This window comes from Diaphorina citri, unplaced genomic scaffold (assembly GCF_000475195.1).
Source record: "Diaphorina citri unplaced genomic scaffold, Diaci psyllid genome assembly version 1.1 scaffold1453, whole genome shotgun sequence".
Lineage (NCBI taxonomy): Eukaryota > Metazoa > Arthropoda > Insecta > Hemiptera > Psyllidae > Diaphorina > Diaphorina citri.
The window spans coordinates 356-14,461 of NW_007378879.1; the positions used below are offsets into that span (position 1 = coordinate 356).

The 14,106-nt window shown below is 40.5% G+C and overlaps 2 protein-coding genes across 2 annotated transcripts; one reads left to right on the top strand and one right to left on the bottom strand.

The window, feature by feature from the left end:
- Positions 1-1,177: 1,177 nt before the first annotated feature.
- LOC103515965 (DNA ligase 1) lies at positions 1,178-2,330 on the top strand (the record flags this gene model as incomplete). The annotated part of the gene is given in 3 exon segments (XM_017446883.1): positions 1,178-1,190; positions 1,617-1,765; positions 2,060-2,330. Coding segments are annotated over 3 exon segments (433 nt in total), but the record flags the coding sequence as incomplete, so codon positions are not given.
- Positions 2,331-2,991: 661 nt separating this feature from the next.
- LOC103515966 lies at positions 2,992-12,214 on the bottom strand. The gene is made up of 4 exons (XM_008480910.1): positions 12,156-12,214; positions 11,711-11,887; positions 11,016-11,370; positions 2,992-3,069 (listed from the first exon to the last, which is right to left on the bottom strand). Exons 1-4 carry the CDS (start codon positions 12,212-12,214, stop codon positions 2,992-2,994), a joined length of 669 nt encoding a protein of 222 aa, XP_008479132.1.
- Positions 12,215-14,106: the final 1,892 nt, after the last annotated feature.

Genomic DNA, 14,106 nt, shown 5'->3' on the forward strand with positions numbered 1-14,106 from the left:
AAAGCCCTAGGCGATGCCGAAACCAACAAGCACGTCACCTACAGCGACCTAGTGGAAGTCATCCACAGTCCCCACCATCAGAAACAAGTCGCCTTCAGTGACCAAGTGGAGGCCATAGACCGAATGGGTGAACCTGCCATCAGCGATCCGAACTTCAAACGGAAAGTGACGTTCAGTAATGAAATCATCGTGATTGCCTACAGTCACGATGAGAAACCTGAGGAAGAGGATGTAGAAGCGAAAACCGACAAAGCGAAGCTGAAATATGGCAAAGTGTTTGGTCCCGGGACTGACAAACTGGATGAGATCACAGTGAACTATGCCAGCCAAATGGTCAACCGGAATATATTCAAAACAGTCTCCTTCTCTAACGAAGTCACGGTTATACATGACGGTAACCTTGTGTTTAGTCTGAAACGAAATAAAAATAACAATAATAAATTCAGCTTATTCGAAAAATGGAAAGTCGATTTCTGTTTGGGTCTGACCAAAAGCTTGTTTTTATTTCTAGTCGCCAGCCTAGTTACTTTGGTAACGCGACTGTCTTGTAAGCGCTAGGCCGCGGGTTCGATTCCTACCCAAGGCAGATTTTATCCTGAACGAATAATGGGTCGAAAATTCGAGAGCGAGAAAATTGAGAAATCACATTGATTGAATAATGTTCGCTCTCGGAATGGCCGACTTTCTCCTATCCTGTCTTCCTTCTTCGTCGATTTCGGGACGATAAGACCTTATCAGTTACAGTTCCCTCTATCAAACCTCTTGCATTTATAATGAAACTCCTTGTTTCACCGTAACTTTTGATCAGTTTGCCCGCTTTAAATAAAATTTAGCAGACATGTTTACTTGATTACATTGTTTACCATACAGAGGATTTGTAAATGCAATTTCTTTGTGTTATGTCACAACTTTGGTGCTCACTGCAGCATTGTAGGATTTTTCCCAATAACTCAATAATCCTAACATCCAATGTTTACTTACCATGCTGGCACCGGTCGCTATGCGCATTTATATGTCATAGCTACTCATTTTCCTCACGAGGCTGAGTGGGCCCCGCAACAGCCAGTCACGGGATCAATCATTTGCATGATACAAATTTCTTGACCCCGCCGGGAATCGAACCCGGGTCTCCCGCGTGCAAGGCGAGTGCAGTGACCACTACGCCATGGGAGCTGACCGAAGATGAAAAGGTGAGATTAGAATAGACCAAATCAATAGCATTTATAGACAGTATGAGCATTGTTTGTGATGAAACAGAGAGCTCCTTGCAACTTTTGTGGGTATTACAGCACTACTAAGACAACTAAGAGCCTCATTAACTATGACTTTCCATTTATTATGATTTTTTTTTTCTTTTTTTTTACACTGGTAATGCTACTACTGGTCACTACTCGGTTAAAGTAGCTATTCAATTGTCCTCACGAGGCTGAGTGCACCCCAAATCGAATATCAAACATGTAAGACTTGTATGATTCCTACTCGCCCATCTTTGATCTCCTACTTCTTGTCTACCTGCGAACATGAGACCTTGTTTATCCTGCGGGAGTAGAGGGACTTTTCAGTCTCAGTCTGGCACGAGAAGCACGGTATTCTAGTATATTTTTTGTTGTTTTCAGACTAAAGCACCGGCAGACCTATTCAAAGTACCCCTAGCAGTGAAGAACACCAAGGATTTGAAAAAACCAGTCGTCAAGAAACCTACTGATAAAGCCAAGGACCCCCCAGCTGTAGATCCTAAACAAGCTGCTATCGATGAACGGAAAAGGTACACTATACTCGTGTGGTCTGTGTCGTATCATTTTTATAAAAGAGGTTTGACAGAGGGAACTGTAACTACTAGGGTCTTATCGTCCCAAAATCGAAGAGAGAAGGAGGATAGATTGATAGAAGAAAGCCAACCGTTCCGAGAACGCACATTATCCTCTCAGGATAAAATCTGCCCCGGGCGGGAATCGAAACCGCGGCCTAGCGCTTACAAGACAGACGCGCTATCAATCAAGCTAACTAGGCTGGGTATTTATTTTTTCTATTCAACTTTCTACTCTATTCTTAATTACAGACTGCGTGAAGAACGGGCGCAGAAGGCCGCCGCGGCGCGCGACCAGGCGGATCGAGAGAAGCGCGAACACGCGCTAAAGTTGGAGCGCGAGCGCGAGGAGAAGCTCAAACTGAAGCGGACGAGGGACGAGAAGTTAAAGGAAGAGGTGGAGAAGAAGCGGCAGGCGGCTTTGGCTAAGATAGAACAGCAGAAGAGAGAACAAGAGGCGGCACGAGCCGCACGACTACAGGAGATTATAGAGGAGGAGAACCGCAAGGAGGCGCAGAGGTAGGACTCTGATTTTTATTTCTTTTATTGTTATTATTTCATTTTAGAAATTGTGATCTAGCCTTGTGTATCGAAACATAGCGATGAAATGCACATAAAACTCTTTTGGAGATTTTTTTTTTCACACTACAGAAATCAAAATCCCAGTCTCATTGAAAACCAACAAAAATTTAATGATAGAACTTGGTGGAGAGGTTTTGTGAATAGTCGACCTGTTCCACCAAACAGAACGACTTAGGATATGTACATATGTACTTTACAGAACACATAGAGAGAAAATTTTTGGACTTGTCTTCTGAGAAAACTTTCAGAAATCGAACTCCAAACCCTGGATTGCAATGTACTAAACCATAGGAAATCCAAGATGGTGCGCGCCACCGGAATCAGTGCCATTTTGAAAGAAATATAAAACTCCACTTACTCAATAGTGTTCCATAGGGCTCTCTATCCTGAATGAACCGAATGCGAGGTACCTTAGACATGTGATGTTCCACACTAGGTGAGTGGTGCTACTTTTAGCACTCTCTGACTTACAGTTAAGAAGTTGCGGGTTCGATACTCCCCGGTGTCAACAAATTTCCCTTTGATTTGTGAACCATTAACAAGTAAGCATGTGAATAGTTGATCCCATGGGATTTTTCACGCCGAATCGAATGGCGAAACTTTTAGAACTGGGACCAGAGAACAGATTTCAGGTGAGTGTTGAAACACACGGAGATGAGAGGCAGAAACCCCTTGCCTACCTGGAATAAGAATAATAATAGTGCTTGCTCGCATAATCAAGGTTTGACAGAGGTTACTTTCTGGTGTTCTCGTGTTGACCCAGCACCTAAATGGGAAGTATTGTGTCTCTTCTCGCCCATCTGATGAGAGGCATACTACGGGATGGGCATGCTACGACACAGGCCACAAGCGTCTAATGTAGCAGTTGTTCCATTGCTACGAAATAAAAACGGCGGTGGAACACTCATCTTAAAAAAAAAAAAAAAAAACAGTTGTTTCATCGCTACGAAATAAAAACGGCGGTGAAACACAAAAAAAAACTCCTAAAGTCTTATCGTCCCGAAATCGAAGAGAGAAGAAAGACAGGATAGGAAAAAGCCAGCCGTTCCGAGACCGAACATTAGCCCATCAGGATAAAATCCACCCCGGGCGAGAACCGAACCCGCGGCCTAGCGCTTACAACGCAGATACCCTAACAACCAAGTTAACCAGGCTGGCTGCATAGGACTGAAAAGTCCCTTTTGATGGTAAAGATGACATTTTATTTTTTCGTTGCAGATGGAGACGAAAAGCATTCTATCCCCGGACTTTCCGTGACCGTAAGACAGACAAGATCTCTCAGTGTAAGAAGGATTATTAACAAGTTTCCATTTATATTTGATTGACAAAAAACTCATAACATACATTTTTCATATAAATGGTATACCCATCCGTATAAGCAGAGCTTGTGCCACGGATGGGGAACAAAAAACTCATAACATACATTTTTCATATAAATGGTATACCCATCCGTATAAGCAGAGCTTGTGCCACGGATGGGGGACCCATCCCGTCCTGGGCTAGACGTAAGTACTTGATAGAGGGAACTGGGGGAGAGGTCTTATCGTCCTAAAATCGAAGAGAGAAGGGAGACAGGATAGGAGAAAACCAGTTTTTTTTTTCGAAAAAGAACCTTATCTCTTTAGGAACGTAATGTATCGTTTTCCGATGAGAAGAGGACGTCAGGTCTCCAATTTTAAAAAGCGTAAACGCAATTTTTGTAAAATTCAGTCGATGTACAATGTACGTACATTTAGTAGGTATAAAAATAGGTGTTATAGATCTGTAGGTACTCTGTACAAACTGTACATAGATTAAAAAAAAAAAAAAAAAAAAAAATGGGGTTATTTTTTTATCCGGGGGGTTTTTTGTTTTTTTTTTTTTTTGCCAAAAAATCGTGTTACTTATTATACTGGTGGTTTTTGTGTTGATTATTTTCTGCGTCCTCCTTTTGGTTGAAATGTCCGCCTTTTTTAGCCAAAATGTCCTCCTTTTGAAATTTGTCTGGTAACCCTACTACCAAGGCATGTGCGCCATCCTCTAAGCTTTAAGCTAACAAGACTGGCAAATTTGCATTGTTTTTATATTATCTACTCGTATACCTATGCATGTTCCTCTGTAAATTAAATCATTAAAAATGTCTCGTTTCAGCAATGAATCGCAACATAGTCCTAGCTGATCAGATCTACGCGGCTGAGCTACTGCCCAAGTTCTTCGAGAACCCCGCCGACTTCAATCCCTCCGTCACTGATCTGTTTGGAGAGGAGAATGTACGAGTGCGGCCCCGCACTTCCAGTGCCGTATGGAACCGTACTGTGTATGAGTAAGCCTAAGGCACTGTGTAGGTATGAGAGTGAGTTAAGCCGCGGAACACGTGTAAGCTAAGCCGTGGAATGTATGAATTAGCTAAGCCGCACAATACGTGTGAGCTAAGCCACCAGTTTTATGAGTAAGCCACAAAATGTGTAAGCTTAGTTTCGGATTGTATGAATTAGCTAAGAAGCTACGAATTATATGAATTAGCTAAGCCACAGAAAGAAAAAAAAAAATGTATGGGTAAGCTAAGCTGTGTATTGTATGAGTAAGCTGTAGATAATGAGTATGTCTGTGTGTAAGCTAAATCGCAGATTGTAAGAATTAGCTAAGACAGAAAGATAAAAATGTACGAGTTAGCTTGTTGGCTAAGCCACAGAATGCTAAGTCAAAGAGTGTATGAATTCTAATCCGCAGAATACGTGTAAGCTAAGCCGCACTGTCTTTGAGTAAGTCAAGCCACCAATTATACGAGTGAGGCAAAGAGTGTATGAGTAAGCTAATCCACAGAATGTTTGAGTAAGCTGCAAAGAACTTGTAAGCTAAGCCACAGAATGTACGAGTATGTCAAGCCACGAATCATACGAGTGAGCCGAAGCTAAGCCACAGAGTTTGAGTAAAGTAAGCCACAGATTGTGTGTAAGCTAAGCCATAGTGTGTATAATAATTAATTATGATTATGTTGGGCTTGAAACCCTTCTTGTAGTGCCTTCTCCGTTTATCATACGAGTGAGCCGAAGCTAAGCCACAGAGTTTGAGTAAAGTAAGCCACAGAGTGTGTGTAAGCTAAGCCATAGTGTGTATAATAATTAATTATGATTATGTTGGGCTTGAAACCCTTCTTGTAGTGCCTTCTCCGTTTATGTTAGTCGTATTTTATTTTCAGATATTTTTCTACATAGAGATATTCTTGGTTCTACTTTTTAAAATTTTCTCGAACATGACTGGGCCATTTATTTAGTGATGTTTAGAAAACACAACTTTGCTGTGCACCAATAAAAGTGCTTCACTTTTTTTTTCAAACGATTTTGAAAGTGCCTTTTTCAAAACCAAGGTTACAAAGTGTCGAAAATCTTGGATACTAAAATACGACTGTTGTTATTCTGTTGTACATATTAGAATCAGTTTTATTCGTTTAAAGCCCTCTATTTTAACAAGAGTGCCTCATTCTCACGGTACTTTTTAATTTTTATTACGTTAATTATAGGGAACTTATACTATGTAATAATTAAACAAAAAGTTTTAGAATCAGTCCAAATTTTCAAAACTGGAAAATGGATGGAAATGTCCGTTTTAGGGCCTTTGGAGTAAAGGAAAGGTGATTTTTTAGCCCACGGTCTGTACGTATATTCAAATACGTACGTATCTTCACGTAATATACAGAATGTGTCTCAGTTTGTCGTAGAGCGATGAAATTTTCCATGCTTGCATAGTATGTTCCGAGAACAGGACTATAAGCAAATGTAGTATGTTCTAAGGACACGATTGTAAGCAAATACCCTGTTTTTATGCATATCAGCCATTATGTCTTTTAGAAAAGACCCCTACACACAATTTGGCTTCAGTCCGTTCCTTGGATTCATAGCTTCTCACAATGGATTATGAACTTGCCAAAAATCCAGCAGAGCTACAGAATGAATTACGTTCACTACAGATTTCCCTACATACAATGATTTTTAGATAAACTTCAATCCATTGACGGCATTTTTTTTTTATATAAGTTTCCATTTATATTTGATCGACAAGAAACTCAGAACATACATTTTTCATATAAATGGTATACCCATCCGTATAAGCAGAGCTTGTGCCACGGATGGGGAAGCTTGTGCATTGATACTTTTGAATTCGTCTCGGATTAGCCTCCATCTCAAATGCTTTTGGACTTTTTGATTCATCGTGTGGAGGCCCCTTATATCTCATGAACTGTTTTATTATTCAATTATTGTTAGTTTTATTTTATTTTTTTATTTTTTATTACCTTTATCGAGTAACATGTTTTGTACAAACGTCTAGTATATTTTTTATTTATCATTTGTCCAAATATATTTTCACCTACTTTTAAACATGTAATGGCCTATCTTGTTTTCTTTGTTGCATTTATTTACTAGAAAGTTGGGAATTTTTTATTGTGTTAAGCATACTTAAATGCTCGGCGCAATTATCGTTCCCCAATTATTACACCTAGATTTTTTTTTTTTACTTGGACTCGAACCACCAACCTCCAGATCCAAAGTTAACCACTGCATCACTGAGGATTTTATATAATAGTAAGGTTTATTTAACGTCAATCACTTTTACTGCCGAAAACTATCTCTGTATTTATCTTTTGTCTAGATTTCTAGAATGTCTAGTAGATAGATAAAAGTAATAACAAGCTGGGCCCGTCCCTCCGGGAATTTTTTAGCTCGTAGTTTATTCGATCGTGATCAGAGAAAATCAGTACCTATGTACCTACCTAATTTGTTTAATATTCAGTTTATTATCTTTGATATATCTAACGTCAATTACTTTTACTGCCGAAAACTATCTCTGTATTTATCTTTTGTCTAGATTTCTAGAATGTCTAAGTAGTAGATAAAAGTAATAACAAGCTGGGCCCGTCCCTCCGGGAATTTTTTAGCTCGTAGTTTATTCGATCATGGTTAAAGATTAGAGAAAATCAGTACCTACATAGGGCGATGACGTCACATCAAATGTCCCGAGCAAAGCTCCCTCGCAGGTAACACATTAATGTGTTTGTGCGCATACGTTTCTGCGCATGTCTGCTTTATTCCCAATATAATGTTTAAGTCACCCATCCATTTATATATGTGGACACAGCTGGATAATATAAAAGTTGCGCTTACTTGGGTTATGTTTCAAAGTCATGGGAGCAGCAAAAATGAGGACCAACGGAATTTTTCTTTTTATCCTACGACTTCTAGATCCCGAGATAAATCGATTTAACGAATACCGGTAAATCGTGAACTTTGACGTCATGGCATACGGCCCCGTAGGCGATGTCGTCACATCAAATGTCCCTCGCAAAGCTCCCTCGCAGGTAACACATTAATGTGTTTGTGCGCATACGTTTCTGCGCATGTCTTTCCGCTCCTCCGCAAGCTCGCTTGCATACTGGCGCTACCTAGCGAGGCAACTGCCTGAAGTCTGACGTCACACATCTTCGAACTCTTTCATTAGAACGGAAAATTAAAATTCAATTTTCGACCTTTTACAGTTATTTTTTCGGAGTTTTGACGTCAGATTTGGATTTTTCACTACTTTTTACGTAGGAATCGACCATTTTTTAATAATTTTTACCCATTTGCAACTGCTTGAACTGCTCCATTATAAGTTCCTATCAGTCAAGTAGAGGTAGGTATGTACCTACTTGATTGATTGACAAAATTGGAGGACTTGAGTGCATTCCGAGGTTTTTGTTTTCAATCACTAGCCGACTCTCAGTTATTGTGATTACGTAGGAATCGACCATTTTTTAAATAAATTTTACCAATTTGCAACTGCTTGAACTGCTCCATTATAAGTTCCTATCAGTCAAGTAGAGGTAGGTTTGTACCTGCCTACTTGATTGATTGACAAAATTGGAGGACTTGAGTGCATTCCGAGGTTTTTGTTTTCAATCACTAGCCGACTCTCAGTTATTGTGAAGTACCTATTTAGAGATGCTTAATAAGTTAGTAACTATTTCAAGAATATTAAGAGTTTTGATGAAGTGCTCGACTAGCTAAGTAGGTATACATACCTAATTACCTACTTACCAATAACAACTAATATTATAGGTACTTTAAAAAGGACGAAATAATTAAGCATCATGTAGATTGTAGATACACAATACAAATAATGAATTCCTTTATTTCATTTTATTGTAAGACAAAAAAGAAAGGAAACGTCTAAGACAAGAAACTCTGTATCTCTTGCAAAGATTGTGGTAAGTTAGTAACTATTTCAAGTATGTTAATAGTTTTGATGAAGTGCCCGACTAGCTAAGTAGGTACATACCTAATTACCTACTTACCAATAACAAATAATAATATTATAGGCACTTTAAGAATGACGAAATAATTAAGCATCATGTAGATTGTAGATACACAATACAAATGAATTCCTTTATTTCATTTTATTGTAAGACAAAAAAGAAAGGAAACGTCTAAGACAAGAAACTCTGTATTTCTTGCAAAGATTGTATGGGAAAAGGAAAAAATCCTTCCTTCTCCTCCTCATATTAGCCGTCTTCCAGCCAAATCTTGCTGTACGGCTAATTTCCAACCAGTTTCACATGAAATACCAAAATACAGCGGCTGTAGACGAGATAGTCCTCACCAAATTTCACACCAGACACATAACCCATCTCAAAATTGATCATCCACAGGCGACTTTTAATCAGAGTTTGCTACTTTTTTTAAAAAAATTGACGTTCATATTTCTTTTGTTCGTGATCCTTTTACGTAAAAGTTTCCCTCGAAAAACATAAGAAAATTGTTTACAACTGAGATTTTTCCGCGAAAAAAACACAAGAAAAGTGCTGAAAACTTGGAAAATAAGCGATAGTAAATCTGGACCCCGATAGAAACACATAAGAAAAGTGCTTACAGCTGAAATAAGAATCTGGAATCTAGCTATAATGAGTTTTGTTGTCTTCTGAGGACCAAGAATGAGCGAAAGTAAAAACCAAAGTGACTGGGAAGGTGAGGGAAGTTCGAAAACAGGTGAAGTCAATCAAGAAGGTTTACTGATAGATGATGATAGGAAACAGGAAACTGTGGAGAACATAAGAAAAAACATCTAGTCAAGTGGCGTGTGACATGGGACTAAAATACGAGCGATGGCCTGCTTATACCTGATCGGAGAAAGCGACTTGCTTCTGGTTTGCTCGCATAATCAAGGTTTGACAGAGGTTACTTTCTGGTGTTCTCGTGTTGACCCAGCACCTAAATGGGAAGTATTGTGTCTGGGATTGATTCCAAAGAGAATGAAGATCTAACAAATGATATTCCTAAAGATGTGCGAGCCAAGGCGAAAGACATTCCTATTCATATACGAGACGAGATAGAAATTCCACGCGCGAGTCAACACAGTAACAAAGCCCTCGGCGATGCCGAAACCAACAAGCACGTCACCTACAGCGACCTAGTGGAAGTCATCCACAGTCCCCACCATCAGAAACAAGTCGCCTTCATAGTTTATCCACTCTACTCGCAGAGTGCGTGTTCTTGCGGGCCACTCCATCATCCGTGCTAAGTCCATAATGTCCATCATCCGTACTAAACACAAGGTTACCGTCATGTATAACCGTGACTTCGTTGGAGAAGGAGACTGTTTTGAATATATTCCGGTTGACCATTTGGCTGGCATAGTTCACTGTGATCTCATCCAGTTTGTCAGTCCCGGGACCAAACACTTTGCCATATTTCAGCTTCACTTTGTCGGTTTTCGCTTCTACATCCTCTTCCTCAGGTTTCTCATCGTGGCTGTAGGCAATCACGATGATTTCATTACTGAACGTCACTTTTCGTTTGAAGTTCGGATCGCTGATGGCAGGTTCACCCATTCGGTCTATGGCCTCCACTTGGTCACTGAAGGCGACTTGTTTCTGATGGTTTCCCTTTTGGGTGACGAAAGGGGAAGCCACAAAAGATCTAGTCAAGTGGCGTGTGACATGGGACTAAAATACGAGCGATGGCCTGCTTATACCTGATCGGAGAAAGCGACTTGCTTCTGGTCCGTCACGTTCTCAACTTTGACAACTTGGACTTGCGTGCACGGTCTGTCTTGCTCTGCATCCCCCAGCACGTCGCGTGTTGCATGTGCACCCGACTTGTCTTCTAACTTCTGCACTACTCGCTTCAGCTTGGTGAGGAGTTTATCCACTCTACTCGCTGAGTGCGTGTTCTTGCGGGCCACTCCATCATCCGTGCTAAGTCCATATTGTCCATCATCCGTACTAAACACAAGGTTACCGTCATGTATAACCGTGACTTCGTTAGAGAAGGAGACTGTTTTGAATATATTCCGGTTGACCATTTGGCTGGCATAGTTCACTGTGATCTCATCCAGTTTGTCAGTCCCGGGACCGCCACGGATGGGGAAGCTTGTGCCACGGATGGGGAAGCTTGTGCCACGGATGGGGAAGCTTGTGCCACGGATGGGGATTGCGGATTTAAAACCCTTTGGATGCCCCAGAAGGACTATTTAAACCCCTTGGACGGTTAAAGTCAATATTTAAGGGTATTTGAGTAAATTTTGAGTGTATGGCCGCCATACACGCCCTACATGGACGCTACGCCACTGCTTGGACCCCAGAAACCTGCGGGCTCGCATAGACCCGCATACTCACCGAAAATCCGATGCTGTACTCCCGATGATGATTGTCCACCCGGTTCAACCCGCACGGTTTGCCGGGCCTGATGTCCGCCCTCACCACGGAGCGACACGCGAACGTCCGCGCCTGAACACCGGCGGTTTTGCCGCCCAGCGCGTGTTCCGAGCCGCCAAACGGGAATGAGGCGGCCTGTTCGTCACCGGAGGGGAAATGGCCAGAGGGAAAATTGCCGGAAGGGAAATTGTCAGAGGGAAAATAGCTGAAGACCTGTCGATATTGCTGAGTGGAGTCGAGAATCTTGAACGCGTTACCACTGATACATTGAACCAGGAGGGAATCTTCAGTGTGAGCGTTGACTATTTTGAAATTCCTGTGAAATAAAAGTCAACATTTTGAAATTATTTCAAATCTTGTCATTTGGAAAAATTAAAAATAATATGCCAGCCTGGGAAGCTTAGTTGGTAGTGCGTCTTCCTAGTAAGCACTAGGTCGCGAGTTCAATTCCCGCCATGGGTGAATTTTATCTTGAACGGATAGAGTTCGTTCTCGGAACGGCTGGCTTTTTCCTATCCTGGCTTCCTTCTCTCTTCGCTTTCGGGACGATAAGACCTTAGCAGTTATAGTTTCCTGTATAAAACCTCTTAAAAAAAGTAAAAAGTTAATATCTATACCTATATCAGTCCAAAATAGACGGAGCTGGGTACGCTTACCTCGATCCACAATAGACGCGGAGCTTATGTCCTCCAGTGATCTCCAAATTAGCCCGGTCAGTAGGGTACAAAATTTCCGTGCCATCCGGATTCAAAAACAGGGGTTCTTCTTGCGGGCTATATTGGTTCAAATTGATGGTACAAGTCGTCTTACAGGTGATCTGTCTTAGGACGAGTCTGAAAGACGTAGCACGGAAGCCACACACGTCCCGGCGGTCTGACAGACCTACGATCTCAACTCAACCTTTGGGGCTGTTTGACCCAGAACTTAAGCCTCGGAGTGGGCTTTTTCTGTACGCTGACAGACCTAGCTCTTTGAGACAGTCTGAGTGTGAGCGACCGACAGTAAACGGAGCAGTTCTTTTTTCTGGCTCTTCTCATTCTGGCAGGATAAACAAGGTATATTCTATTCTATTCCGACCAGGTGGAGTCTATACAACGCAACCGAGAGCTGCGGGAGCCACACCTACGCAAGGTAACATTCAGCAAGGAGATAATCGTCATCGCCTATCCGTACAAAAGCGACGATGGTATCTCACGCAGCGGGGAAACAATGGACCCTACCCTTCGAGACCTCCAGGAGAAAATGAGAGACCTTCAGGACAAAACCAAATATGAGGAAGTAGAAGAGAGCTCGGTGAACTATGCAGAGCGAGTAGTGAGCAGTCGAAATATCTACAAGACGGTTTCGTTCTCTAATGAAGTCACGGTTATACACGATGCCAACCTGGTGTTTCGAAGCGATAGTGTGGAGAGTGTAAAAGAAGGATTTGAGAAGGACTGCAAGGAAGTGGGATGTGAGGAGCAAGGAAGGATTTGAGAAGGACGTCAGCAAGGAAGTGACATGTGAGGAGCAAGGAAGTGGGATGTGAGGAGAGTAAGACATAACCAAGAAATAAATCTTTACTACTACCCTGATCCCTGATAAACCTTACTATTATATAAAATCCTCAGTGATGCAGTGGTTAACTTTGGATCTGGAGGTTGGTGGTTCGAGTCCAAGTAAAAAAAATCTAGGTGTAATAATTGGGGAACGATAATTGCGCCGAGCATTTAAGTATGCTTAACACAATAAAAAATTCCCAACTTTCTAGTAAATAAATGCAACAAAGAAAACAAGATAGGCCATTACATGTTTAAAAGTAGGTGAAAATATATTTGGACAAATGATAAATAAAAAATATACTAGACGTTTGTACAAAACATGTTACTCGATAAAGGTAATAAAAAATAAAAAAATAAAATAAAACTAACAATAATTGAATAATAAAACAGTTCATGAGATATAAGGGGCCTCCACACGATGAATCAAAAAGTCCAAAAGCATTTGAGATGGAGGCTAATCCGAGACGAATTCAAAAGTATCAATGCACAAGCTTCCCCATCCGTGGCACAAGCTCTGCTTATACGGATGGGTATACCATTTATATGAAAAATGTATGTTCTGAGTTTCTTGTCGATCAAATATAAATGGAAACTTATATAAAAAAAAAATGCCGTCAATGGATTGAAGTTTATCTAAAAATCATTGTATGTAGGGAAATCTGTAGTGAACGTAATTCATTCTGTAGCTCTGCTGGATTTTTGGCAAGTTCATAATCCATTGTGAGAAGCTATGAATCCAAGGAACGGACTGAAGCCAAATTGTGTGTAGGGGTCTTTTCTAAAAGACATAATGGCTGATATGCATAAAAACAGGGTATTTGCTTACAATCGTGTCCTTAGAACATACTACATTTGCTTATAGTCCTGTTCTCGGAACATACTATGCAAGCATGGAAAATTTCATCGCTCTACGACAAACTGAGACACATTCTGTATATTACGTGAAGATACGTACGTATTTGAATATACGTACAGACCGTGGGCTAAAAAATCACCTTTCCTTTACTCCAAAGGCCCTAAAACGGACATTTCCATCCATTTTCCAGTTTTGAAAATTTGGACTGATTCTAAAACTTTTTGTTTAATTATTACATAGTATAAGTTCCCTATAATTAACGTAATAAAAATTAAAAAGTACCGTGAGAATGAGGCACTCTTGTTAAAATAGAGGGCTTTAAACGAATAAAACTGATTCTAATATGTACAACAGAATAACAACAGTCGTATTTTAGTATCCAAGATTTTCGACACTTTGTAACCTTGGTTTTGAAAAAGGCACTTTCAAAATCGTTTGAAAAAAAAAGTGAAGCACTTTTATTGGTGCACAGCAAAGTTGTGTTTTCTAAACATCACTAAATAAATGGCCCAGTCATGTTCGAGAAAATTTTAAAAAGTAGAACCAAGAATATCTCTATGTAGAAAAATATCTGAAAATAAAATACGACTAACATAAACGGAGAAGGCACTACAAGAAGGGTTTCAAGCCCAACATAATCATAATTAATTATTAT